This window comes from Triplophysa rosa, linkage group LG4 (genome assembly GCF_024868665.1).
Source record: "Triplophysa rosa linkage group LG4, Trosa_1v2, whole genome shotgun sequence".
NCBI lineage: Eukaryota > Metazoa > Chordata > Actinopteri > Cypriniformes > Nemacheilidae > Triplophysa > Triplophysa rosa.
Genome location: NC_079893.1, coordinates 8,763,714 through 8,789,888, shown reverse-complemented (window position 1 = coordinate 8,789,888; position 26,175 = coordinate 8,763,714). Strand labels below are relative to the sequence as shown.

The following is a 26,175-nucleotide window of genomic DNA, read 5'->3' as shown; positions in this document are numbered from 1 at the left end:
AAATAGAATACAAATGAGCAGCATTGCAGTATAGGTAAGCAAAAAGGCCAAACCGTAAACCACAAAGTGTCAAGTCATCTTTAGTTTTTGCCACTGCTGTGTGTTGTAACTCCCTCAGTGTCTCGCGGATTTGCGCGTATCAGCTGTCACGAGGCTCATCAGCACTTCCGCGTTCACAGACGTGCTTTGGAAATCAGTGACTGCTTGGCTAGAGATGTTCACTAAATTAAACTTTTGTTGTTTTCTTCTTACATATATATTTTTGTGCTTGTCTGCGCAATATGTACCGCCGGTAAGTCATAGCTGTGAAGTTGATATTGTTGATGAGCTCAATCAAAACAAACCGATTTTATGGAATATGTCTTTCATTCGATTTAAAATCTGTTTACTATAACACTTTAACGACATTTTAATGCCGCAACCTAAAAAGTTTACTAATGAAATGTGCTGTTATCAAAAGAAACTTTGCTTAATCTCCAGCATTTGTTTAGTAGAAATGTGCTAAATGACTAATGGTCATATTATTACAGTACACAGAAGAGTGCAGAAGTGGAATGTATCCTCCAAACGGCCCAACGTAAGTATGTCAACCGAAACGGTATATTTTATTCCCTGCGATGTAAAGAGCAGTGCTGTAAGAGTATAGAGGCACTGCAAAACCTGTGTTAGTTAAGGTTTTGAGTTCGTGAAACTAGATGTTTTGTAACAACAGGGCAGGAATCCGTTGATGTTATGCAAATATTATGGCTGTTATATCATATTAGTTTCTTCACCGCTAAAAGTGTGACACATCTCTTGAGATGAGAATGATAAAGTCTGATTTTGGGTCTCTGTGTGTCTCAGATTCAAAGGTAATGTTCCCTGGTACACCGTTGATCTGGATCTGCCACCGAGCAAAAGATGGACAAATATCATTACAGATAAAAAGAATGATGTGAGTTGATATCCTCATTTAACCGTTTTAAATTAATTTAACAGTCATCAAACAATTCTAACTGCCATAAAAACAAATCTTTTTTTCTTGACAACAAGTTCACTTGATTGTTAGTTGCTGTGTTAGATTTCAAATGTCAGATCATCATTTTTACAATTGAAAACCATAAAAGCTGCAAAACTCAACATCCGATGATTTTTTTGAAGTGCGTGTTCTTTGACAACTTTTTAAAACTTTTGGTGATTTACTAGAGCTGATTTGCTTCATTTTTTTAGATGGCCAGCATGATTCAGGCTATCAGAGATCTAGCAGATGCCTTTGTTCCCAGTGGGAAGCTCATTGAACTGGTAGATCATGATTTGGTGAGTCTGTTTGGATGTTAGACGTTTACTACACACTTCAACCAATGCTCTTTTTGGACAGACACACTGACCTTTTGACAGTAACTGTGTTATGTGCGTTTCTCCAGCCCTTGATGGTCAATACCCTTCCTTATCCGTTTAATGAAGAGATTAAGGGAGTTGCATCCGTGTCTGGAGTTCCTTTGGGTATGCTGTGTTGTTGAAAACCATATTTGCTTGTTTCTTTTTTCACACTGAACCCTAAAGCACGCTCTGATCACAACATGAACTGCTCTCTCTTTAATGCAGGTGAGGTGATGCTCTTCAATATATTTTATGAGGTGTTCACCGTATGCACTTCACTGGTTGCAGAGAACGTAAACGGTGAGGTTTACAGTAAAGTGTCAGTCATAAACATTAGTTAATGCATTAGAGAGTGTATGTTAGTTAATACAAATACAGTTGTTTGTTGTGCATTCATGTTAGTTAGTTGTCTATTAGCAGATTTGATATGTATTAGTAAGTGCCATGGACAAAGGAATAATGTTAATACATGCTAATGTAGTGAAATGTAAACAAATAGAGACATATCTGTTACTATTTTTGTTTCATGTAGTTTTATGTAATTTGCATATACAAATAACATGTCGTGTGATTTTTCTAAACTTTGCCCTAAAATCTTTCACACGTGTACAGAAGGCAATCTAATCCATGCCAGAAATCTTGACTTTGGACTTTTCATGGGGTGAGTTTTGTCTTTTTTCAGCTTTTTCCTCAGTTTTTGAGGAGTTTTGTCTTTTTTCGGCTTTTTCCTCAGTTTTTGAGAACAAAATAACAACATTGTTATGTAAATGTTTCTAGTTAAACTGTTAAAAAATGAACTGTTTAAAATCCACTCTCACGGCTTCGACTTAGAACAGTTTTCAAAAAATGTCTTAAACCACAAATAGATTACATTACACATTACAATAAAACATATTTGAGTTGGATACTTAAAAAAATGATGTTTGCATTAGTGTGTTGTTGTCCGTGCTTACAGATGGGATATAAAGAACAGGACATGGATCATAACAGAGAAGCTGAGGCCACTGGTTGTCAACGTTGACTTCAGGCGAAACAACCGTACCGTCTTTAAATCCACCAACTTTGCTGGATACGTAGGCATGCTGACTGGCATTCGCCCGGTGAGGACACTTGAGACGATTAACATGATATAGTCAGTCTTAGTGTGAGATGACATATAAACAGTTAGATGTATTTGCTTAATTTTATATGCAGACATTTAAAACTGGGATATATCCGTAATGATCATTGTTTTTAGTTTCTCTTCTGCATTTTAACAGGATGATTCAAAAGAGAATTGTGAAAGGTTGGATTGTTTAGCAGTAATCTCGTTCCCTCTGTTGTTCACTGTTTCTTTGTATTGTCTTGTCTTTGTAGCACACATTCACTCTCACTATGAATGAGCGATTCAGTCTGGACGGAGGGTACATTGGTAAGCCTTTATTCCTCCTCCTGATATTTGCAGAGTCATATGCTGTAAACATGCTGAATAATCCCAGTATTTATTTTTTTCTGGAGTTTTTTGTTTGTTTGTTTCTAAGGCCTGATCATTGGTGGAAAGCAAACAAGTGTAATTGTACTAAAGTGTGTATTAATTCCAGGGATCTTGGAGTGGATTCTGGGGAAGAGAGATGGCATGTGGATGAGTTTTCTGACTCGCTCTGTACTGGAGAACGCCACCAGGTGAATTCTGAGAGTTTGCAAAGCGATATTTCAGGAATCATGTCAGTGATAGCATTCATTATCAACTTAGATGTTGAATGTGTGTTTCTGTAGTTATGAGAATGCCAAAGCCCTGCTGTCTGACACTAAGCTCCTGGCTCCAGCCTACTTCATCCTTGGAGGAAACCAGACAGGCCAGGCCTGCATTATTACCAGATCCAGAACACAAAACCTCAATCCACTAGAGTGAGTCTCTTCTTTGCTGTCATACATGTAGCCGATGTGAAAATTTTCCTCGTTTTAACAGTTTCTCTATTTCAGGTTAGATTTAAAGAATGGCAGGTGGTACGTGTTGGAGACTAACTATGACCACTGGAAAGCGCCTCTGTTTTTAGATGACCGCAGAACTCCTGCAATGAAATGCATGAATCAAACCACACAGGCTGTGAGTTCTGGAGTTTCTGTAAACTCCATTCATAAGATTGTTTAAATGTTGTGAAAATGTTTGTTGTGTATTGTAACAGTAGGTGTAATAATGCTGATACAGATCTGCAAGTTAAACACTTAATAAACTAAATAAATAACTAACCCTTGAACACTGATGTTCAGGTGAAAAAAAGAAAATTAAGAATTCTGTATTTTTCTCTTTCAGAATATCTCTATAAAGACGGTCTATGATGTCCTCTCAACCAAGCCCGTCCTAAATAAAGTAGGTTTATGAATCTGTAAATTAGAGTTTCTGTATTTCAGAGTTTTAGCATTTTTGAGTTAAGCTTTAATTCTGTCTCTCATGGTGCTGTGCAGTTGACCACATACACTACTATCATGGAGGTGTCCAAAGGATCATTGGAGTCTTTCATTCGTGACTGCCCCAACCCCTGCATGCCATGGTAACAGGTTCCATCAAGACCTGCTGCATCGTTGGGACATTCTTCTGCACATCTAGAGAGATCACTGGCAGACGTCACTTTTGAACATCGCTCGTCTTAATTTTAAAGGTTATGCACCTGTTATTGGAATAATTTGACAAAGCTTACTTTTGGTTCATAATGCAAAATCATTAATTTTAGAGTTACTGCTACACTTTGTCAACAGGTAAATAAGAATTTATAAATTGCACTCATATCGCTCAGAACTGTAACTGATTGTAAATGTTTATTTTTTCTTGATTGACTCACATCTTTGGGAATGTGATTTGGGGTTTTGTATATAATACTTTTATTTGTAACAATTTGCATACAGAAATGTCCTGTGGAACACATTTAAATTTGATAAACACTACTTGTGTGCCAGCTTTGTTTTATCTTGTCGGTTAAACTGAAGTGTGGTACATTGCTTCACATTAGAACAAACAACTGGGGGAAATGATCAATCGGAAGAAACAAATGTATATGATTTGTATACTACAGCAGTGTGCAAAAAGTCACATGCAGAAACAGTATTAACAACCTGTAGAGTGGAAATAAACTCAGACAACTTGCCTTCGCTATACTTTTTGCCAAATGAACAAAAACAAATTGCAGCAGCAAGAGTAAAAATCAATATTTTATTTGTTTTAAACAGCATTCTAAACACTGAAAAATGACATGGGGTGAAATGGGGCAAGAACCCAAGCATTGGCCAACGTGCCTTAATAAAAAGATAAAAAGGAAAGCAAGAACATTTAAAAGTGCAGTAATGTCTCAGTCCTCAGGAAGAGAGAGAACAGGACAATGGAGACATCAGTGCTAGTATGATTCCGCTCTATCCACTTATAATTTTAAATGAGCAATCTGGGTCAAGCCAAATGTGAAGTTCTGAATTAAAGGTTCAAACTTCTATGCATCACACTGGTAAGAAAGGTTCACAGTATCCCAGAAAGAAAAGCAGACTAAAGCATAACCATGCCAAAGAGAAAAGACAAATGTTGCATCGTTTTTAACTTTTGAACAAGCAAGAAACCTGCCTTAACAAAAAAACAACACGCATCCTTTCAGACTACAGAAAGCTTCAAGACAAACCCCCTTTCAAACATCACCTACATTCTTCATCAAACGTTAAAAGAAAATGACCTATACATGTATAGAACGACTTATATCTTGAATTGTTAGATGGCATGCGGCTTGCTAATTCAAGATTTAGCTTTTGTTTGCAAGTAATCTTAAAGAATTAAGCTTAACGTACAGTCATGTTGCATGAATGGTGATTTGTAGTGTCATAAGTCAAGTCAAAAAGACTGTTTTCATGCGCTCTGGGCTCCAATGGTTTCTAAAAGGAAAACGAAAGGCAGTGAGCACAATGAAATCCACTTCACCTTATTCAACCAGTACACAGTAAGTGACTTCAAAATTGTTTAGATAGGTTTGAGTAAATTTAAACAGTTACCAGGCTCTTTGAGTGCTTGAGCATTTCCCACCAACCCCGTAAAACCATCTGTGTTTCCATTCAGAATCTCGGCTGCAAGGTTATTAATCTGCTGCTCTTCTGAGATCCTGTTACAAAGCTCCTCCTGTACAGATTTAAAGCAAAACAGTGATATATAGAAAGACAGAGAAACAAAAAAGTAAAACTTACCAGACAGTCTCACAAACCCATTCCTATTACAGAGAACACACACAAATCTTACCTCACACAGAACAGACATTTGAATAGGAAGATCCTCCACCTTCACAAAATCTTCTTCATCTGATCTCTGACTGGTGTTTCCAGATCCAGCCTCCTGTGTGGCCAACACACGGACAAAGAATTATATAGAAACATTTAAAAAGAAGAAATGTTGCTGATGTGAGGTGTGTGAGATACATACATCAGTGTTGATCATAACCGGTGAGTCAGTGTCATGGCTGGCTGTGTCTGACCCCTGAGAGGTTTCCTGTGCTGGAGAAACTGTACAGCTCTCTTTGTCTTCTCTCTCTCCTTCTGACTGAGGTTTGACCTCTCTGCTCTCCTCTGGAGCCTGAACTGCATCTTTGGATTCAGGCTGATCGCTTTCCACTAAATGAAAACAGGTGGGATGACATTTTCGTTCATATTTTTTGGGTTCATAAAGTTATTAACAAAGAACTAGATTTTGAATATTTTGCCATACGTTGGTTGCGTTCTAGGTCTGAGGTTGCATCCTGGGTAACTCCGTTTGATGAGCACTAGAACACCACAAAAGATTTAGTTTCTGAGCTGGGTATGATTAACAGATGTGTGCATGTTAACCCACCTGTCTGTTTTCAGCAGTGTTGTCCATGTTGGCTTGTAGTGATGTCTGCACCTCAACAGGTCCAGCCTCAAACTCCTCCATTTCTTCCACTTCGTTTTCATCTTCTCCGCTGCCGTAGTTACACAGAGCCTGCGTCTCTGCTTTAGACAGGCCTAAAGAAAATGACGGCAAACATGTGACAAGTCAAACAGGAACGGAGCAAACTCTTATCAGAGTCAAACACATTACAAAACAGTTTCTACCTATAGGTGATAAGATGGCTAACCGCAAGCAACTGTTGAATGGTCAAAGCGTTTTCTGCTGCACCATTTACCCATTCAAATACACATATATTAGAGCTCTTTTTTTGTAACTTTTAATTTAAGCAAAAGGCCTATCAGGGCTGAACGTTAACTGTATACGTCTGTTATCATCTTAAAAAACACAAGTGCAGGTCATCACATAAATAGACAGATAACTGAAAAAGGATATTAACATTATACAAATGGATAAATTAGATTAAACTAATTTTTAGCAAATTGTTTTTTCTGTATTTTCAATGCTTTACTATACAGTAGTAAATACATTTGTCCATAAAAATACTGCATACTATAGTATTTACTACAGCAAACTGCAGTAAAATTCTTGTGTACCATTATATATTTGAACCTTACTACAGTAAATATTGAAGTATACTATAGTGTTTACTACAGTTTATATATTTACTACAAGTTAATTATTTTATCATCATTTATTTTATTCGAATTGAGCTGACTTTTATTTTGGTGGGTCGTCGCGAAGACGCTTGAGTGTTTTTGACAGTAGCTTCACTCAAACAGTGAAATGCTCGCAAAATAAACTTAGAACTCTGTGGATGAAGTTCATATGTCCATGTCCTCGTATAGTAAGATACAGACAAATCCACAAGTGTCAGGCTTGTAACATGTTAAAGTGTGCAACTCATTCACTCATAGACACGCAGAACAAGAATTTAAATAGTAGAATTCCGCTTTCGTGGTTCATTCCATATTTTCCCACATCGAGCAGATCATAGGACTCTAGATCAAAGGACTCGATGCAGCTGGAAAACAAGTTTTAATTGCAAAAACTAAAATAAATAGTGGTGTGCCATTAGTTAACCTCACACACCAACAAGCAAAACGACAAACGCACTTCACACAAACAAGCGGCTTTGTCTAATGCACCTGACAAACTGTATCGCACGCGTGCTACACTATTAAATTTATTTGTAGCACAGAATGATTTTTTCGTAGCACGTACAGCCCTGCCTATATATCCGTCTGGTCATTTTGAAAGTGTGTGCAACGAAAACGCAAAGTGTTAAGTTATCTAGGCAAACGTTTAACATACTTATAGAAAGAGGCAGGTCATCTCCATCATCTTCCATCTCCGATGCTTCACTGCTCTGTGCATCTTTCTCCTCCTGTCTCTCATGGGCCGTTTCTCCCTGCTCGGTCTCATCCTGATCCTGAGGACAAAACAAAATTGAGCAAACTGCCAACAGAACATTTAGGATTCAGGAATGTTCCAACCAGGCACAATGTGATTAAGCAATACAAACTAAGCTCTGTATGTTTGAGAGAACACAACACGACAAAAAACTTGAATACAAGTATATCAACAATTCTGACTTACTTTGTCTTCATCAAAATAGGATGGTGAGAATGTATTTTCTCTCTCTACTGCTTTGGTTTCCTGAATAAACAACACTGATTATTAAACACAGAAGCATTGTATGCACACCACACATAAACATGAAGTTATTTTTACCTCAGTCCTGGGTGAGGGCTTGGGGGATGTGTTGTCCGAGCACTTCTTGGTCCTTTGTTTGCTTTTGGAGGTGTTCTGGTCTAAATCCTGCATCAGTTTGAAGAAGGCGAGCTCATTAAAGAGAATCTCAGAGATCTCCACCAGCAGGTCCTCACCACAGTCTTGGAGCGTGCGGCCCACAAACTTGCTCAGCGAGTCCTGTGCGTGCCAACAAACATCATCATCATACATACTAAAGGATCTTAAATGAAATTTAAGCTAGTGAGGTGTCTATCAAGACAGCATTATATGGCAAGTTCAATTTAAAAAATGATAGGAGACGACATAAAACAATGCTAATGTAAGGTACCATTATGATGGTGCAAAATATCCCAGCATCTTCATTGGTCTTAATAACTCTCACAAATTCACTTTTAGAAGTAAACTTTTCAAAAGTAGCAAAACACACAAAATGTGATAATGACAGTGAAATACCTGCAGAATGCCACCTAGCTGTCTGTGGAAAAAGTGCACAAACTCTTTGCTCTCGTCGTTTTGCTGTGTGAGTTTGAGTACCATGCGTCTTACAGATGTCAGCAGCTGGTGTGAACACACCTCCCCAACGTGCTCCTGACAGAAGTGGGACACAGCGTGTTTGTGAACGACAGCATTAACACGTCTTCACCAAGTGTTTCAAAGGACACCGAGTACAAGCATACCTTTAGGAACGGGATGACTTCTGTCATGATGGCTTTGATCTGTCTGTCGAGCTGCTGTGTGTCAATCTGAGGACAGTGTGTGTCAGCAGATGAGTGACTCGTGCCTAAACAAACACACAGAAATGTAGATATAAAGGTACATTTTTGGATGTGGCATCATTAACCAGTTTTATGAAGTATTTATATTTTCAATTCTGAAATAACTGAAATATCATGCATGCATTATATGCCCGTTTAAAGTAAGCAAAGCTTTAGCCTGTGTTGATTAAACATCTAAACCCCATAACCATGAACCAAGGAATTTCCTACACATTTTCAACCTCATCAATGAATATATGTTTACGGTAAAGACAAGCAAGTTGCAGGCAGATGAAACATATGGTTTAAAACAAGAATCTAAAGATTGTAGTTTTTTGTCGTTAGTTCTTCAGTAGCTAAATAAGAGCTATAACAAGACTGGTGGCCTTCTATGTCATCCCGAACTGGGACTACTTTTACAGGTCAAAGAATGCCAGGTGACATGTCTGGTTCGACAATACACACTGCTGGATGAGTCCAAATTATTTTAGACAGCATCAACAGCACGTCTTAGAGAAAATCACTGAAAAAGACATAGTTCATCATAGTTCTCACTATATGGGCTAATCTGCAGTGGTACCTTGAGTGAGTGCTGAGACAGCAGCGGCAGCTGTGGCTCCAGGGCTGTTCTCTGGGTTATCTGTATTAAACTCAGCCCTCAGCTTCATGCGCTCATACTCCCTCATCCTGGCCAAGGCCTTATCTAAATGAATCACTGTGTTACCTGCAGGAGCAGAGAGGAAAGTGAGAAAGAACAGGGAAGGAGAGAGATGGAGAAACAGAATGTGAAAGCATCCCAAGATTCAGCAAAGCTCCACCCAGCAAAGCAAGCCCGATTACGATAAGCTAACGGTTGTGTCTATATGCCAGCATGTGGCCGTCTTCTTACCCAGGTCATCGCTGGCAAAAGGTTCGAGGTTAGAGGAGGTCGACAGCAGGCTTTCGTTGTCGGTTGTGTTTTCTTTGTCGGCTGCTTTCTTCACAACAGAGCCGGATTTTATTGTCACATTCTTCTCAGATGCCTCCTGAAAACAACACGCAAAATGAGTTTGTATTATAGAGAGGAAAACAGAGTGTGGTCTTCTTCAGTAATACAAAACATCTCACATTATCGCTTGTGGCCAGGCTCTCGCTGGGTGTGAGCTCCGACTGGGAGCCTGTGGCCCACATGGCCGGACCCAAAGACGAAGCCTGATCCTCTGCTACACTTTTTTCTGTCAGGTGCCTTGTTACAATGTCCTGGGGAGAAAGCCAACAATCATATATACGTTACAACGTTTCTAAGAACATTTCAGATACACAGAATGTGTGTAGGTGCACTGAACCTGTAGAGAGTAGAGCGCCCTCTGCCGCAGGTAGTCTGTATTGAGCAGCTGAAGTTCATGGAATAGCTCGATGAGGAAATGTGGACGAGACTCATTCTGAGAGATCAGAGTTGCCACCTCAGAGTAGATGGTTTCTCTCAGGGCCTCGAAAAGAGAGAAATCACTGCTCGCATCTAGACAAGAGAAACATATACACAATAAGAAGAAAAAGGGAAAATAGTCTACTGAAAGATTTCAATCTATTGATGAACCTTTGACATGCTTAATATTTAGATCGTATTTAACAATTCAGTGCATCTGTGGCAAGGCCTCAAGCATACTTCAAAGATTCAAAACAATCACTATATGTTATTAAAAAGGTTTTCCACGGTTTAAAAACCATGCTTAGACCTGTCTGATGTCAACTGTCAAAAGCCAAAAATAAATACACATACATTTGTAACTTGTGTTCACAAGTTACTTACAACATTAAATTTCCCTTAACATTGTTCTTGATGGTGTAACCAGTGATGATTAAAATATGTTTCTTACGCATGTGGTGACAGTACAGAAAACATGCAGGTAAGGAGTCAAGGAAAGCACAAGAAAAAAAGTTAATGAGCAGTCAGCTGGTCAATGAGATGGCAAGCTTGGGAGTTACCTGGGACTTCAGTGCATGCAATTCTGTTAGACAGAAAAGGTGTTCTCCAAGCATATGCTGTGAAGAAACCAAAAACAAAACCCCAAATGAAATCCAAACAAAAAATAAAATGAAACGAGCTAATGCAAAGATATAAAACAGCATGAGGACACAGAACATAAAAATGGGAGATGTTAAAAACAAATGAAAGTTTCCTGCTGTCTTTGATACAATTTAACTAAACATATGGGAAGTGGTGAGATATTGCAAAAATACATTTCCTAGAAAAGCTAATTCATAGTGCTGTGAGCTGCTATGGGTGCGGGTTTTTTCTACACTCAGGCCCGGTTTCACAGACACGGTTTAGCTTAAGCCAGGACTATGCCTTAGTTGAATTAAGATATTTATGTCGCTTTTATGAAAATGCCTTAGAAGAAAACATTCCTGGTGAGCATCTTGAGACAAAACAATGGCACTGATATATTTTAAGATATTTCTGGGCAAGTTATATTCAGTTAAGACAGGTCACACATTCCTTTTAGTCTGAGACTAGCCTTAAGCCTTGTCTGTGAAACCGGGCCTTAGTGTAACAGCGTAAGCGTAGTTTTGGTTCCTCGCCACTGTCACCTTGGGCTTGCTCACTGGGAGACTGCTTACATCAGGTTTAGGGCTTTATACTCTGTTTATTGCTTTTATTTTCAGAGCCGGACTAAACTCTTATAGACACCCAACTACTACTTCCGCGTAATGCTAATGTGCAATCCATGATATTACTCCAATAATCCATTCACCTCGTAACCTCTTACATATGTGTACATTTTTGATTTCCTTTACTTTTCTCTATTTGATATCATTTTTTCAGGCTATATCTATATTCATTCTGTTAAAACATATTTTCCTGTACTGATGCTTTGATTTGATCCGAATTGTAAAAAAGCCCTATAAAAATAAACTTGACATTGTTTATTGGATTACATATTGAAGTGTGCAGAAGTATCCGTGAAGAATCATACCAGATGAGAGGTCGTTCGGCTTGCTGCTCTGCGTCTTGCTGTCCAGTTTCTCTTGTGTGAGTTTGTCCAGCAGCCCCTGGTTCAGATCTTTGTGTTTGACCTGAGGGCAGCGATCTCTGTCCTGATCAAAGTGAGCATCACTCGAAACGCTGTCACTCTCCACAGCTGATAAAAGACAGAAGGAACATGGCATATCAACACCATTTTACTTGCAACATTATGTACACGAATGCGTACACTGTATAGGCAGCAACTTTGAGAATTCTAATTATAGAGGGGGTTTTTTTGTTGAAAAATTTGCTTCTCAATACAGACATACCTGCGTTCTTCTGTCCCCTGCCCCTCTTGCGACGACTCTTTGTATTGGGTGTCTTGTCTCTGGAGGCCAGGCTGGCCTGTGCCGCCGCCTTTCGTCCCGCTCTAAAAGTCTTGGTGACAGTAGTCGGGTCTACCTTATCTGGCAGGCTGCTCACAGACTCTTGGGAGTCCGGAATATAGGAACGATCCCGAGAGGTTGAAGGGTGAGGGGCGGAGGGGGAGATCTGACTGTGTCTCTGATCAGAGCAATTCAGAGAGGAGTTTAACCAGCTAGAGTTATGAGGGTCTGTCATAGTATCAGACTGAGATGGAAACCTGTAAAAAGAAAAAAAAAAACAATTACTAGGTTTTGTTGAACATACAGTTGAATAAACAATTCTCTCCACACAGAAACCCACTTGTACCGTTTGTCCGTGTTGTTAAGTGGCGATCTCTGCAGTGGAGGGGGGAAACTCATGTACTCGGTTTTGAGGGAAATGTTTGGGTCATGCTGTTGATCTGAACTGGCCGGGTTCTGGTGACAATCTGGTGATGAGGAGGGGAACATGTGACTGAAATGAAAGCCTAAAGACAAAGAGGAAGAGAAAAGAAAAGAATGCAAGTTAATAATAAACTAAAGACTTTTGTTTGTTCGAGTAATTTAAGAAAGCCTGTCTCAGACATACCAGTGGGAAAAGGTGAGAAGTTTGGGAGTCCAGGCATATTGACAGCTGGAAAGTTTTGGAACAGAGAGGGAGATACAGAATCGGGCCCAACATTTTGATCCTGCTGTTGCCCTGACAACGACTGATTCTGCTGCTGCCGCAACAGATCGTTCAGAACCTGCTTTAACCTGCCAGGAAGACAAAAAGAGAAACTTACTTCAAAATGTATTTTCAAAACAAAAGTACCTTTCCAAGTCAAGTTGCATAGACCGTAAATTCCTTTAGGATTTTATAGAGAAGACTTAAGAGTCGCACCGATTGACATTGTTCTGCTGCCAAGCCAGCTGTGTGTAACACTGGTTTAGTTGGTGCATAATGAGTGGGACCTGAGGAGAGGTCACATTATTGGGCATAACGCCATAGGGACCTGTCAGTAGAGCCTGCAGCATGAATGATAGAGTCTAGAGACAAGAGAAGAAAGACTATTAGACAAATGAAAAAAATAAACAAAATGGTTAAAAAGCTGTGCATCGCTCACCTGTTGGTCCTGCAGCAGAGTCTGGCACATTGTGGTGCTAAAATTCAGCTGTTTCTGCAGGTGTGTGATCTGATCCTGCCAGTGTGCTGGTGCTGTGCCCTCGGACAAAGACAGATCTGCTGCCCAACGCAGGTTTTCCTGCCGTCTGGCTCTGCTGGAACTTTCCCTCTCACCCTGCTTCTGCTGACAGGGATGACCGCTTGACTCACGAGGGGATGGACTTCTGTTAATCTCTCTACGAACCTTCAGACTACAGGAATCGAAAAAGGCAGTGTAACCAATACTGGCGTGGTCTGACCTGTAGACAAGCTGTGTGTGCTGTAAACGTACCCATCTTTGCTGTTCCTGCTGTAGTTGTGTTGTTTTCTGGCAGAGCGTGCATGCATATCATCAGTGGAACTAGACTCTTCACCCTCGTCGTGGTCATCCTCATCATCATCCTCAGCTCCCACTTCCGAGTAGTCATCATCGTCATCATCTTCAAGATGACACTGTGTCGAACCACCCCAGGTAGCCATAGTTCTGTAAGTCAAGTAAATGTCTTTTAAAATGCCATATGTGATCCTTAATCACAAAACCAGTTTTAAGCAGTTTAATGGTTGTATCTCCGCCAGATACTGTCCTATCCTCACAAATCCTAACGAAAAGTTGACCCATAAGACTGGTTTTAAGATATCATATATGTAGACTGCATCAAACAACTCGTAATTACAATAAGACCCTGAATCAAAGCAATATGGTATTAAAAAATGTTCTTAAAACTCCTAAAAAGATGTAGGGCTGTGATGCAGTACGACTGTTTGTAAGCAGGTAATGTAGTAGCACTGCACTTTTCTGGTCTGTAGTCTTGAGTGATGTACGTCAGTGATGTGACAGATCAATACCTCTCATCACGGTTGTAGGACTGTATATCGTGTATGTCGCTCCTGAACGTAGAGTCAGTGAGTGCGCTTCTCCTCTGCTGTTCGGCCATCAGACTCTCCAAATGTTTCCGTCTCTGTCTCAACTCCTCACGCAAAATCTGGTGTCTTCGCATCTCTGACCACAGCTGATACACAGAAAAACACACACAGAAAAAACTCAGCCATTGTCCTTCACAACACAGCAAGCAGGTGTGTAATAAGTGGAATAATATATAGTCAGCCAGTTGTTATTTTCCATGTCTATTAGGGATGTAACAATATCAAAATCTCACTTTGCGATAATATCACGGTATAAAGTCCGAGGTGCGGTGTTTGTTGCTGTATTTAAAATGACAAATGATGACTTGGAAACATCATGTGACCACGATGATATTGAGACAATTTTGCTATTTTGATAATTCTTTAACATTAGACGCCGATAACCGATATATTGGCCGATATCGAGTATCTAAATATTGATATAAAATTCCCTAAGACTGAAACAAAAGGCAAAAAGTGGACAACTGCTTTTATTTGAAAGCATTCACCTCGGAAAACAAGGTAACCATTAGTTCTCTTTTTTTCCCCTGAAAATCATGTACCAAGCCTACTTTACACTAGTTAACGATTCTTTAACCTTCAAACTTTTCTGGTATATTTAATAAACAAATGATAGATGTTCTTCCAGAAAAATGTTTTCAATAGCCACATGTCTAACAGGTCTCAAGACAGAAAGCATTCAGACAGCAGTCTGATTAAAACAATACATACTGTACCTACATCAGCAATGTTTTGATAATAGCAGTAAGTGAATGATCACAACAGAAAGACAGTATTGTACTGTATTTTAACTGCGAGCAGCGTGCAGATGAAGTAGTTTAACCAGAGGAAATGATTTAAGATTTATCGGCTTTAATATATCGGCCGATACCGATAACATTAAAAACGCCTGATAATTTATCGCACATCCCTACACGATATCAATAATATTGTTACATCCCTACTATCCTTTACTTTAATAATCAAGTTTTCTTAACCCAACCTTAGAAATGTCCAAAGTTGGAAATCTCATTTGGACTCGCACACTCACCTCATTGTCGGTGACAGTAACAGGGGGAGGCTCAAGGGTGGGTTTAAGTCCACTAGTGTTGGCTTTAGCTGAAGAAGAGGAGTGTAACGTCACGGGAGCTGGAGTGGAGGCTGCTGCGGGAATCTTCCTCATCATCTGACCGCTGGCACTACTGCTCACAGATGACTAAAGAGATATGAGAAAAAACACACGATTTAAGAAAACAAGACTTCATCTCTTCATCTATGTCACAGGTGTATGTGAAGTACCTGGAGGTCAGGGCAGGCCCATTGTATGTCCTGAATCTTGCCCTGAATGTCCATTAACCTCTGTCTCTCTTCGTGGAGCTGCTTTAGCTCCTGCTGTTGCTGCTTGAGCTTCTCCTCGTACAATTTCTCTCTGAAATACACAAACAAACATTCCTGCTTTTAAATAGGTGATGCGTTTAATACCCATGTTTTTACATTTTTATTCATTCAAAACCCACAAAACACAGGAAAGGAAGCATGTCTACCAGTGTTATCACATTTACACGCACTAACCTGGCCTTGTCACAAAGAGGGAGGTCTCTCTGGGTCTTGGGAGCTGTTGCTCGGGTATTATTGGGTTGCTGCTTCAAACCCTCATCTTCATTAGCTGTTGTACCATCTGTATCATCACTCTATAGTAATGTCAAAAGTCAACAAAAACATTTCCAGTCAACAAAAAGCATGTCAGAAGGATCTACTTCATACAAGCTTTTCTAACGCTGCAAGCACTCACCTGCACCATCGCCACCAGTTCTTGCAACTGCCTGAGTTTCTGTTTGGCAGTTTGTAGACGGTGAACTTTCTGTGCATATTCTGCATCACCCCCTAGACTGCTTCTACGACTGGATCCTGAACCCTCCGTGTCTCTGCCTCCTCCTCTTGCCCCATCATCATCATTATCCAGTACCTCATCATCATCATCATGCTCATGCTTAACTCTATCGAAAGGCATGTCTCGGTTATACTGGCATTCTGCAATGCAAATAAACAGATTCAAGAAATAGTTAATAGACAAGGAATTCCTTGAAACATTTGGAGAGGTGCTCACATTGCTTGAAGATGATACTACAAATTACAGTTTCAAAATTTAGATTTGTGCCTGAGAGTGTGATGTCTGACCTATGACTGAGGGGATGTTGAGACTGTGGAGGTTGGCTCCGGAACGGTTATTGATCTCACACTCCGTGTTCAGGCGTCCTTCTCTGTTATTGGAGGCACTATGAGCTTTTGTCAGACTGTTCAAGTCCATCCAGTTACCTGGAGTCTGCGGTTGAGCTGGGTTTCTGAAAACAAGCACAAAAATGAAATCTTTTTAGGTGCAACTTCCTGCAGTTGCATTATTCTTACAGCAATCTTGGAACCAGAGTATGGTAACCACTAGAGCAGGGTTCAGAGGTGACTGTGGGAAGAAAACAGCATTCTGTGATTTTTTTCTCTCTTCCCATACCTGATGTTGGTGACAGGTTCATGATTCTCCTGCTCTGAATCAAACATGGCCTCAAAGAGCGAACCGTCCTCCGTCTCCTCATCATCATCATCCTTCACGTTCTCATTAACTGTGTCCACCACCATATCTGACGTCTGCTCATAATACTGAACCAGCTCTCTCAGTTCATTCAGACGCTTGTGCACCTCCTTCAGTTTTCTGCAGGAAAGAACAAACTAGAAATCAACATACAGCACTTATATGAGACATTCATTTTGGAACAAGCACTTTAGCTAAAGAAATTGAGACTGTAAATGTGATGAAAAGCAGAACCTGAGTTTATCAGCAGGATGGCTGGTATCATCCATCTGTGTGTAAGAGGAGGAGGAGCCCTGCCTCGCTGGACGCGGCCCATTTCCCTCTCTACCCAACACTAAGGGACGCTCGGACACGCCTGTACGTGCCCCACGCTGACTGCCACGCTGACTGCCACTCTGACCTGAGGAAACGCAAGCATCTTTTAGCTAACCACAACAACATTGTCTTCGGACAGAAGCAGCTATAATCTATACAAACAATGAATAAAATCAATTAAAGGGATTAAACATTTGAAAGGGAAATTGTAACTGCTTGTGGTGTGTGAGGGATGCGTACAGGCACTGTTGTTAAGGGTCTGGTCTCTAAGTGAATGAAGTTCCTGAAGGATCTTGTCCATGGTCTGTTTTTTGTCCTGTAGCTCCTGTAGTTTAGTGCTGGCAGAGGTTGATGCAGTAGTTAGCGGGGCAGCAGACGGCAACTGACCCCGGGAATTGGGGGTAGTGTGTGATCGGCAGACTTCCCTAGAAAGAGAGAGACATTCTGCCTGTCGTCGGTTGTCAGGAACTGTCTGTGTCTGAGAGAGAGAACTTAAGTTATTATTTAGCTTTGTTAGTGATGTCACACTACTACGTGAAGCTGTTTTACATAAAGAACAATTAATATAAAGAAGTGTGAATAAATTGTATATACAGTGTATTACAATTGGTGGAAAACTTTGAAACAATGTTAGGTGTACGTATATATACGTATATATACCTGAGTGTCATGCAACTGGTTGTGGAAGCGCTGGATAAGATCATTAAGTTCATCATTGAGCTCTGAGGTAATGCTTCTGCCAGACACACTTCCTGTAGTCTCTGTAACAACTGTAACACATGCATACAACGTAAATCAAGTCATTCAAATTTCTAGAAGCCATGAATGACATGAGAATATATGCATGCTCTCCGCACCAGTGTCATCCATCACAGCAATGGCTTGTTCAGCGCTTTGCTGCATGGCCAGTAATTCAGCCTGACGGCCTTGTAGTGCTCTGAGCTGTTCCTGCTGTTCCAGCATCTTTTTGAGAAGGTCATGTTGCTTCCTCATGTTCTCTAGCTCCTCTTTCTGCTCTCCACACACATCGTGACCCTGAGAAAGAGCAAAATATTTATATGGGACCGAACAACTGATATCTACCTTTGAAGGAACAGTATGAAAGGGCTGCAGGTCATCATAGGCTGCACCTCATTTTACTCCTAAATATCTTATTGTAACAGCGTACCTTGTGCTATACTGTTGAAAAGTGTCATCATGGTTTTCTTTCATGTTTAGCAAAACAATACATGAGAATGGTTTATCTTTCAAATCTGGATTTCTGTTTTTCAATAATACACATTAAGAATGAGACTACAACAATAAATAAATATATAAAAGAATATATAAAAGAAAGTCATCATGCTTGGACTCATCCTCAGGTCACCCAAAAAACTCAAGACATTAACAATTCTGTCGTGTTTAAACTAAGTAGCATTAACAATTAGACAGCCCTTAAAGGGATACTTCACCCCCCAAAAAATGTAATTCTGTCATAATTAACTCAGCTTCGAGTTGTTCCAAATCTGTATAAATTTCTTTGTTCTTAAGAACACAGAAAGATATTTGGAAGAATGCTTATAACCAGACAGATTTTGCCCCCCATTGACTACACAGGGCTCTAGACTAACTTTTTGCGCTGGTTGCACTGGTGCGCTTACCTTTTTTTCTTAGGTGCACCAGCACAAAAGTTAGGTGCACCCAAATTTTTGACCGCATCGCATTTAACACCGCAGTTTTACAAGTTCACTTTTTTTTTTAATCGCTGTCCATATAGGCAATATTGACTTGTAAATGATTAACTAACAACCTGGTCAACATAAAGTTCTTTATTTGAAGCACAATTCTACAAGAAAGCAGGGCTCTAGACTAACACTTGAGAGAGGTGGCACTGGTGCTACTAAGTTATTCAGTTGGTGGCACCAGAGTCGTGGGGTGAGGTAAGAAAAAAGAATCACTACAACTTCATTAAAATGTGTTTAATACATCAATAAATCAATTAGAAATGAATACAAATCATGGTTTATGATTGAATTATTTTTATTGTTTGGTCGCACTCTAGAGCCCTGCTACCATAGTAGGAAAAAATACAATGGCAGTCAAAGGAGCCCCAGAACTGTTTGCTGTCCTACAATCTTTAAAATGTCTTCTTTTGTGTTCAACAGAACAAAAAAATGATTAAGTAATTTTTCCTACTATGGGAGTCAATGGGGGGCAAGATCTGTTTGCAGGGCTCAATGCTAAGGATTTTTTCTACTGGCCCGGTCGGGCAAGTGATTCCAATTTTTACTGGCCCTGCCAAAATTTTCACTGCCCCAGCACAAAAAAAGTATTAAATAATATCTAGTCATTTGTTTGTTGTTTTATACCTATGTAATCTTAATAAATAAGGGTATGATACCATACAAACTATTAGCCTATAACTCAAAATTTCAAATATTGCTGAAGACAACTAATCAGTAAGTAATAAAATAAGATCAAGTAATCAAAGTATGTGCAATAGCACAGATAAATGTAATAAAGCAAGCAAACAAACAAATAATCAGTGCATTTCAGGTGTTTTAGGTTGGTGTAATAATAGTAGATATCAGGTACAGAAATTAAACAATGTAAACTGCATTTTGGATGTAAGGCAGGTCGGCCTGTGGAACTCCTTGAGAGTGCTGAAGCTGACTTCTGCTGGCAAAACTACAAACTCTTTTTCTTCAGTAAATTCTCTTCTATTAATTGCATTCCTGACTTCTTGTCTCCATTCATCATAACTGGTCTACGGGTCTTTAAATGTAAATCCCCTACAATAGTCTTCTCTGTATTGAATATAATTTTGATTTAACCTTATAATTTAATCAGTGAAGAGCAGTAAGTGTTTTTTGTCTTCGTTCTTTGTTGTTTGATGAACAAAACTGAGACGTTGATTATGCTGCCGCCCTTTAAGAGATGCACGGATCTATTATAACGTAACACACGCATTTTGTTTCCACATGCATTTTGTTCCCGTAAGACATAATTGATCACTTTTTACAACGATATTTGGTAATACTGGCATTTTGGCATAATATGATCTGATTAAGAGTAAAAAGACGTGAAAGAGAACTCGATTCAGTATTTTGCGCGTTGTCCGATTCGGCATTCCAGACGCGCGCGTATCTCAAACAGCACGTGAGAACCGAATCCAGTCCTCTTTTGCATCTTCTTGAGAATATATAAACAGGCAAGTCTTAAAAACTTACAAATGATAATTTTCCATGACCATACAGCACCAGCCCGATCGGGCAAGTGACAATTCTCTCAACTGGCCCAAGGATCTCCCATGCTGGACCCGGGCCATCGGGCAATCCGTAATGTCAAGCCCTGTGTTTGCTTATAAACATTCTTCCAAATATCTTTCTCTGTGTTTATCAGAACAAAGAAATTTATACAGATTTGGAACAACTCAAAGGTGAGTAAATGACGACAGAATTAAAATTTTTGGGTGAAGTATCCCTTTAATAGTGCCAGACAGTGCAACTTACTCCTGAACAAGGGATAAGACTGGGACATATCCACAGGCAAATGACAGTCAGATGCGGCACAACCACACAATTTAAAGAAAAATGTAGTCATAGACAGAATCATTTATTGGTCATAAAAATAGCTCAGTTTTCCATGTAAAGATTTATTTTGCTTTATCCTACCCACACGTATGACTTTATATTCTGACCGCAAGACAAAAGAATCAATATCTGCAGCAGAATATTAGCCAATAGATATCTACTGATACAACCAACTCCAAAGTATATAAAAAAGAAAAACATCAGAAAAAGGACAGCATCTAACACGCAGAACCTGCTGAGCTGCATCCTTTTCAGATATCATCATTCAGCAATTTCATGCCAGCGCGTCAGCATCAAATTTCTCCCTGAACTCTGCTAAAGCTCACCAAAACATGGTTAGACTGACAAAGCATTATCACACATCCTGGTCAATACAGATATTGCTAACTGTATGAAATTCATACTTTTCCATATTTTATTTTTTGTTTAAACACCAACTGCAATTTATGTAGAACACTATACTAATGTGCACCACATAAATCTGAATGAAAAATGTTGGTAAAAACCTATCCGAAGGTAATAAAACGAAACAAATGCTCCCATTCGTTAAGGCACCTATCCAAACAGCCTGAGCACTACATTCCATCTTGCATGCCTAGAACATTGCGATCCATGCTCAGTTCAGGAATCAGAAGGCGAGACGGGCCCTTTGTGACTACTCACAGCGGCACTGGAGGCTTCTGAGCGCGGCTCCAGGTTAAGAGACGTGCTCTCGGCCACCGAGCCTGAACCCACTGCCGAGTCCACCGTGGCACCTTCATCATCCTCATCCTCATTTTCCCTCGCCTGTAAAGCGCAGGGAGGAGGGGCAGGGCTCAGAACAGACCCAATTCAGATTTGGATACTGCAGACACTTACCAATAATGCTGCTGGTTATGGGTTGGGTTACTACGTCTGGGCTAATGGGTGAAAACAATGTTCAAGCCACTTTCTACTAAACGCAAGATTTGTGATATTTATTAAAATGATCACCAAGTTGAATCAGAAATTATAGCAAGAAACTTTGCGTTTCACTCTCAAAACCTCTTTATTAAACGCAATACACAGCAACTGCAAGCGAGGTCACAATGAACAGCAAAAACACGCTATGGGGAAAAAGTCGACATGATGCCCTAGATTTGGGCTCTACATTAATCAAGCCTGTGGCACTAAGAACAAAGCCTTAGACTGCATACCTCTGATATTTTTCATGTTTTGACATAGCTGACCAGTTTTGTGCAATCTCCAAAAATAGTTTTGATGTTTAAGGAGTGGATACTGGATCTTGAACATTGTTGTGGTTGAGCTGATCACACAACGATAATTCACAAAAGATGCAGCTTACATCTTAGGGTGAAAACAATCACATAATAAATTCAAATTTAAAAAGGCATGCTAGAGAACCACACCTCAAGAATTCAAAGATAAAACCAGTTCAGATAAATAAAAAACAAAAGTATTGCAAAGCCTGATGTTTCTTGATGTAACCAACACATTACACAACAGTTCATATATCATACATTGTTTATTAAAAAAAGAGCACAGAACACAAAACAATTCCCTAAATCCTTACCAGCATCTTCTGAAGAAAACGCAGGTACGACTTCTCTTGTTCCTTCAGGTGAGTGATGAGAAGAGAGAGACGTTCCACATTTGCCGGCACATCATTCTTTTCCACCAGGTCGTCTCTCATGGATGTGGCCTTCCCAATATATTCCCGAATCTGCACCAATTTGCTGACCACCTGAACAGAAAGACAAGCCGTGTGAGTTGGCAGAAGCAGATACGCAAATAAGAAAATAAGGTGAAGAGCAGAAAACTAGCTGAACAGAAAAACAGAGAAGAGCAAAGAAAGAGACCAAGGAAGAGCTCTCACACGGACAGTGGCATATTTTTAAACTGGCCTAAATTCATGAGCGCTCACTGACACATCTGTGCTCTACTTTTTGCTCAGCAACGACAGGGGGAATGTTCTAATGAACACAAGGAAGTTGTGCAGTCTACTTCTGAATAGCATGTAATTCTAAAGACTATTACCATAAAAACAATGCTAAAATTGATAATAGTTGGCATTTATAATATGTAGAGATATTTCACCCAAAAATGAAAAGCTTCGAGTTGTTCCAAATCTGTATAAATTTCTTTGTTCTGATGAACACAGAGAAAGATATTTGGAAAAATGCTTGTAACCAAACAGATTTTGCCCCCCATTGACTACCATAGTATGAAAACATACAATGGTAGTAAAAAGTCCCCCAGAACTGTTTGCTGTCCTACATTCTTCAAAATGTCTTCTTTTGTGTTCAACAGAACAAAAAAAAAAAAGATCAAGTATTTTTTCCTACTATGGTAGTCAATGGGGGGTGCAAAATCTGTCTGGTTATAAGCATTCTTCCAAATATCTGGCTCTGTGTTCATCAGAACAAATAAATGTATACAGATTTGGAACAACTCAAAGGTGAGTAAATGATGACAGAATTTTCATTTTAGGGTGAAGTATCCCTTTAATGCGTTCAGACAACAAAAAAACGTATGTTATAAGTTACGTTATGATCTACAATGCATTGAAAGACTAAAAACTCTCAGTAAAAGGACTGATCTTGATTACCTGACTGCTGTCAATGGACAGCTCTCCACTTCCATCCTCCAATGCAAACCCATGGGCACTGTCCATACTAAAAGCCTCTTTACCCACTGCTGGCACTGGGGCAAACAAGTCTTTCCCTGGGCTTTGTTTCTTAGGCTCCTTGCCTCCCGGGATTGCAGAGGTGGATGCAGTAGGCTCTTTCCTCTTGTTAGTGTTGAGATGAATTGGCAGGAAGTTGAAAGGTTTCTTGGCCTCAGTAGACAGCTGTCTCTGATTGTTGGCTGCAGTGACGCGGCCTTGAGAATCACTGCCAATGCTTCTCTGTTGGGTTGAAAATTTATATTTTGCTTTATCAAAGGATGGTTGGGATGTTAACATAGTCCTTTCAAAGCTGACCTGAATTTATTTGATAGCCTGCTTAAAACATTAGTAATGTCCTAATGAAAGCGTGTCATAAATCTGATCCAGGTCTTGAACCCCCAGCTCACCTCGTCCAGATCTGTGAAGTTTATGACCTGACGGAGTCTATCCAGCTCAGCCTGGTCGGGCACAGACATCTGAGTGCTGTACTTCGCATGAGGAAAGGAGTGGGGCGTCCGAGCCCTTCGCCGCCCTGCACCTGGAGTGGACTCTGGAGAGATGTCATTGGTTAGCCGGCTCTCTGACATGGCTGAGAACTTCTTCCTGTTCTTCTCAGAGGAACGGTTGGCCTTCTTCTGCTGTACTCCCCAATCCTGAGACAGGAGCGAGTCAACATAAGCAATCATAAATAACCACACAGTTGTTCATTATGAACTGGTAATATAAATTGTTTACTAATAAATCTATATAAGATCGTTATTGATGTGATTACAACAGGTTTAAATTTCATTATTGTCATTCTGGCAAGAATAATCAGAATAATTGATCTAGAGACCATATTGTTAAGTCTGTCATCCAGGCTGCCGTTTGAGATGCTCCAAGTGTGCAGCTCTTGCTCTTCTGCGCCGTCTTCAAATGGTGTGCCACCTGTTGCCATCGTGAAAACTCGGAAACTGCTAAAACAACCAAACCATATTTAAAATCTAACTTTGAGAAATACATAACCCTAATCCGAATATAATGTCATCCTCTCACCTAAGCTTCATTCTTAGAAATGTTCACACAGATTGTTGATTTTAAAGCTTCACCCAACCGTTTTGTTTGACTAGCTGCCAAGCAACAACCCGCCACAGAACATGACAATAACCCGACTAAAAATTACATACAGATATTATTATACAGCTAAAATTACATACAGCATTATCCTAGCAAAATAGGTATAACTGAGCCATTTTTTAACGAAATGTATATGTTTTAGGCATGTAATTTTGAAGAGTAAAACCCATTATAATGAACCTAAATGCTACTCAACCTCCGCCATTGTACATTAATAGTATTAAATACTATTACCATAACATAAAGAATGAATACAATACGTATGTACATGTAGTGCTGTGATCTAAATGTAACTTACATTAGATAGCTGAAGTCTGTAAGCTCTATCCAATGAGAAATTTGAACTGTGGACTGGTATTGTTCTCATAAGCTGCTGTAGTTTGAGAAGAGGGTCCGTTAAAACGGTTAACCCGGTCAACCCGCTTGATTTCCCGGCTAACTGTCAACACCTGTCTCCCCTACAGAGCCGATTTCACCTGTCCACTCCACTGCGAGTAACATTAAACTTTTCTAAAGGTGCAGCAGTCTAAGTTAAGAGAAGTTTTAAAGTATTTCCCACTTTGTTATAAACCCGACTATACCAGTCGCCTCACAAACAAACAAAAACTTATACTGAACGAGGCTGGAGGTTTTTTGGCCTGTCACCATGGTAACCTTGCGCACGAGCTAACGTACATAACTCCAGTTCCCCGCGAAAACTCCCGGCTGAGGGAAACAAAGCTTACCAAAAGACAGTCACAACACGAATGATAAACAGTCACCTCTGATAGTCATGTATACATATAAAGATGAGAGATTATGAGATGATGACTGCATTTGTTGAAGAGTGTTTATTCTTTAAGACATACGAACTTGTCCACCTGACACAAAGGCATCTGACCGGTTATTCTCTGTGTAACGTTGGCTAACATGAGCTACACAGTATCCCCGGCCTTTCTGATATGTTAATGTCATTAAAAATGAGTGGAATCAAAGCAAAGGTTTCACGCTTTTGAGACGTTTAATTGCCAGTGAGCTGTTATTTGTGAAAAGCATAATATCTTTAGTCAGCGAGCTAACGTTAGCAAGCTAGCAGAAGTTGAGAAACAACTACACGAGCCCGGCTAGGAAATTACTTAACTAGAAAAATTACCTTGAACGCCGTGTGAAGGATTCTCGCTGCGGCGACTTGTCACTGGGATATAATAATTCCCATATAAAGGTTATTTAAATTCCAGATAAAGTGTCAATGCGTAGTAGCGTTGCTTCCACTCAGTGTAACCGCCTCTCTAGCCTCGGCCATCTTTACCTCACAGCCAAACAAACAGGCGGAGGGATACTGCTCTCATTTTCGGTAATGCAATTTATTGTAAATTTCTTTCTATTTTCTATATGATTTTACAGTAGCGGTTGAATATGTGAATGGAACGATGGTTGTATCGTTCCATATTAGGCTAGAAAACAAATTGAGGCCACAAAAGGTGGGTACTATTTAATTTCTCGGACGCATAATAGGAACTGTTGAAGAAATTGCGTGCAACGTCTTAAAAGTACAGATGCTGTGAAATGTTAATGTGACTGATGGAATTATAATGACAGAAAAAATCCTCAAAATTGTGGAAAAGTCGTAACAGTGTTTGTCAGTATGTAACAGTAAAAAAGGCGTGTAATAAAAAACACACTTTAAAATCTCAGGATATAAAACCGTTGTCAGTCAGAAAAGCTTTACTGTCATTTCAGCCTCAACATGTATAGTGAAACGAAAAAAGACAACACTTAACTGTGCATAATTAAAAGTATCTTAAATAGACTAAATACATTATTTTGA

At 39.7% G+C, this 26,175-nt stretch overlaps 2 protein-coding genes across 5 annotated transcripts; one reads left to right on the top strand and one right to left on the bottom strand.

Moving 5' to 3' along the window:
• Positions 1-136: 136 nt before the first annotated feature.
• Positions 137-4,489, top strand: asah1b (N-acylsphingosine amidohydrolase (acid ceramidase) 1b). Its single transcript, XM_057331157.1, has 14 exons — positions 137-292; positions 531-577; positions 844-934; positions 1,210-1,296; positions 1,404-1,482; positions 1,585-1,659; positions 1,972-2,020; positions 2,315-2,459; positions 2,716-2,770; positions 2,940-3,021; positions 3,115-3,246; positions 3,322-3,445; positions 3,653-3,709; positions 3,805-4,489. The coding sequence occupies exons 1-14, from the start codon at positions 215-217 to the stop codon at positions 3,892-3,894; spliced, it is 1,191 nt and encodes a 396-aa protein (XP_057187140.1). The 5' UTR covers positions 137-214; the 3' UTR covers positions 3,895-4,489.
• A 43-nt stretch (positions 4,490-4,532) lies between these two features.
• Positions 4,533-25,657, bottom strand: pcm1 (pericentriolar material 1). 4 transcript variants are annotated; one of them, XM_057331153.1, is made up of 39 exons: positions 25,501-25,657; positions 24,088-24,208; positions 23,660-23,905; positions 23,193-23,492; positions 22,158-22,328; positions 17,891-18,068; positions 17,694-17,803; positions 17,274-17,511; positions 16,953-17,118; positions 16,641-16,838; positions 16,313-16,476; positions 15,927-16,165; positions 15,707-15,825; positions 15,434-15,563; positions 15,186-15,350; positions 14,078-14,241; positions 13,524-13,715; positions 13,194-13,443; positions 12,971-13,116; positions 12,677-12,843; positions 12,416-12,575; positions 12,013-12,326; positions 11,694-11,858; positions 10,702-10,758; positions 10,062-10,234; positions 9,844-9,975; positions 9,626-9,761; positions 9,317-9,460; positions 8,659-8,762; positions 8,435-8,569; positions 7,961-8,158; positions 7,826-7,885; positions 7,541-7,658; positions 6,191-6,342; positions 6,068-6,122; positions 5,786-5,973; positions 5,606-5,698; positions 5,365-5,488; positions 4,533-5,247 (listed from the first exon to the last, which is right to left on the bottom strand). In XM_057331153.1, the coding sequence occupies exons 2-39, from the start codon at positions 24,187-24,189 to the stop codon at positions 5,222-5,224; spliced, it is 5,979 nt and encodes a 1,992-aa protein (XP_057187136.1). In that variant the 5' UTR covers positions 24,190-24,208; positions 25,501-25,657; the 3' UTR covers positions 4,533-5,221. The 4 variants fall into 4 exon arrangements, with proteins under 4 accessions (XP_057187136.1, XP_057187137.1, XP_057187139.1 ...); XM_057331154.1 differs by having other exon boundaries at positions 24,088-24,205; XM_057331156.1 differs by lacking the exon at positions 9,317-9,460.
• Positions 25,658-26,175: the final 518 nt, after the last annotated feature.

Coding starts and splice junctions, on each gene's coding strand:
- asah1b (XM_057331157.1), top strand. CDS start 215: ATGTTCACTAAATTAAACTTTTGTTGTTTTCTTCTTACATATATATTT. Junction 293..530: donor CTGCGCAATATGTACCGCCG/GTAAGTCATAGC, acceptor ATATTATTACAG/TACACAGAAGAGTGCAGAAG. Junction 1,660..1,971: donor GGTTGCAGAGAACGTAAACG/GTGAGGTTTACA, acceptor ACACGTGTACAG/AAGGCAATCTAATCCATGCC.
- pcm1 (XM_057331153.1), bottom strand. CDS start 24,189: ATGGCAACAGGTGGCACACCATTTGAAGACGGCGCAGAAGAGCAAGAG. Junction 6,123..6,190: donor ACACTGCTGAAAACAGACAG/GTGGGTTAACAT, acceptor GTGGTGTTCTAG/TGCTCATCAAACGGAGTTAC. Junction 5,974..6,067: donor AGACCTAGAACGCAACCAAC/GTATGGCAAAAT, acceptor GTTTTCATTTAG/TGGAAAGCGATCAGCCTGAA.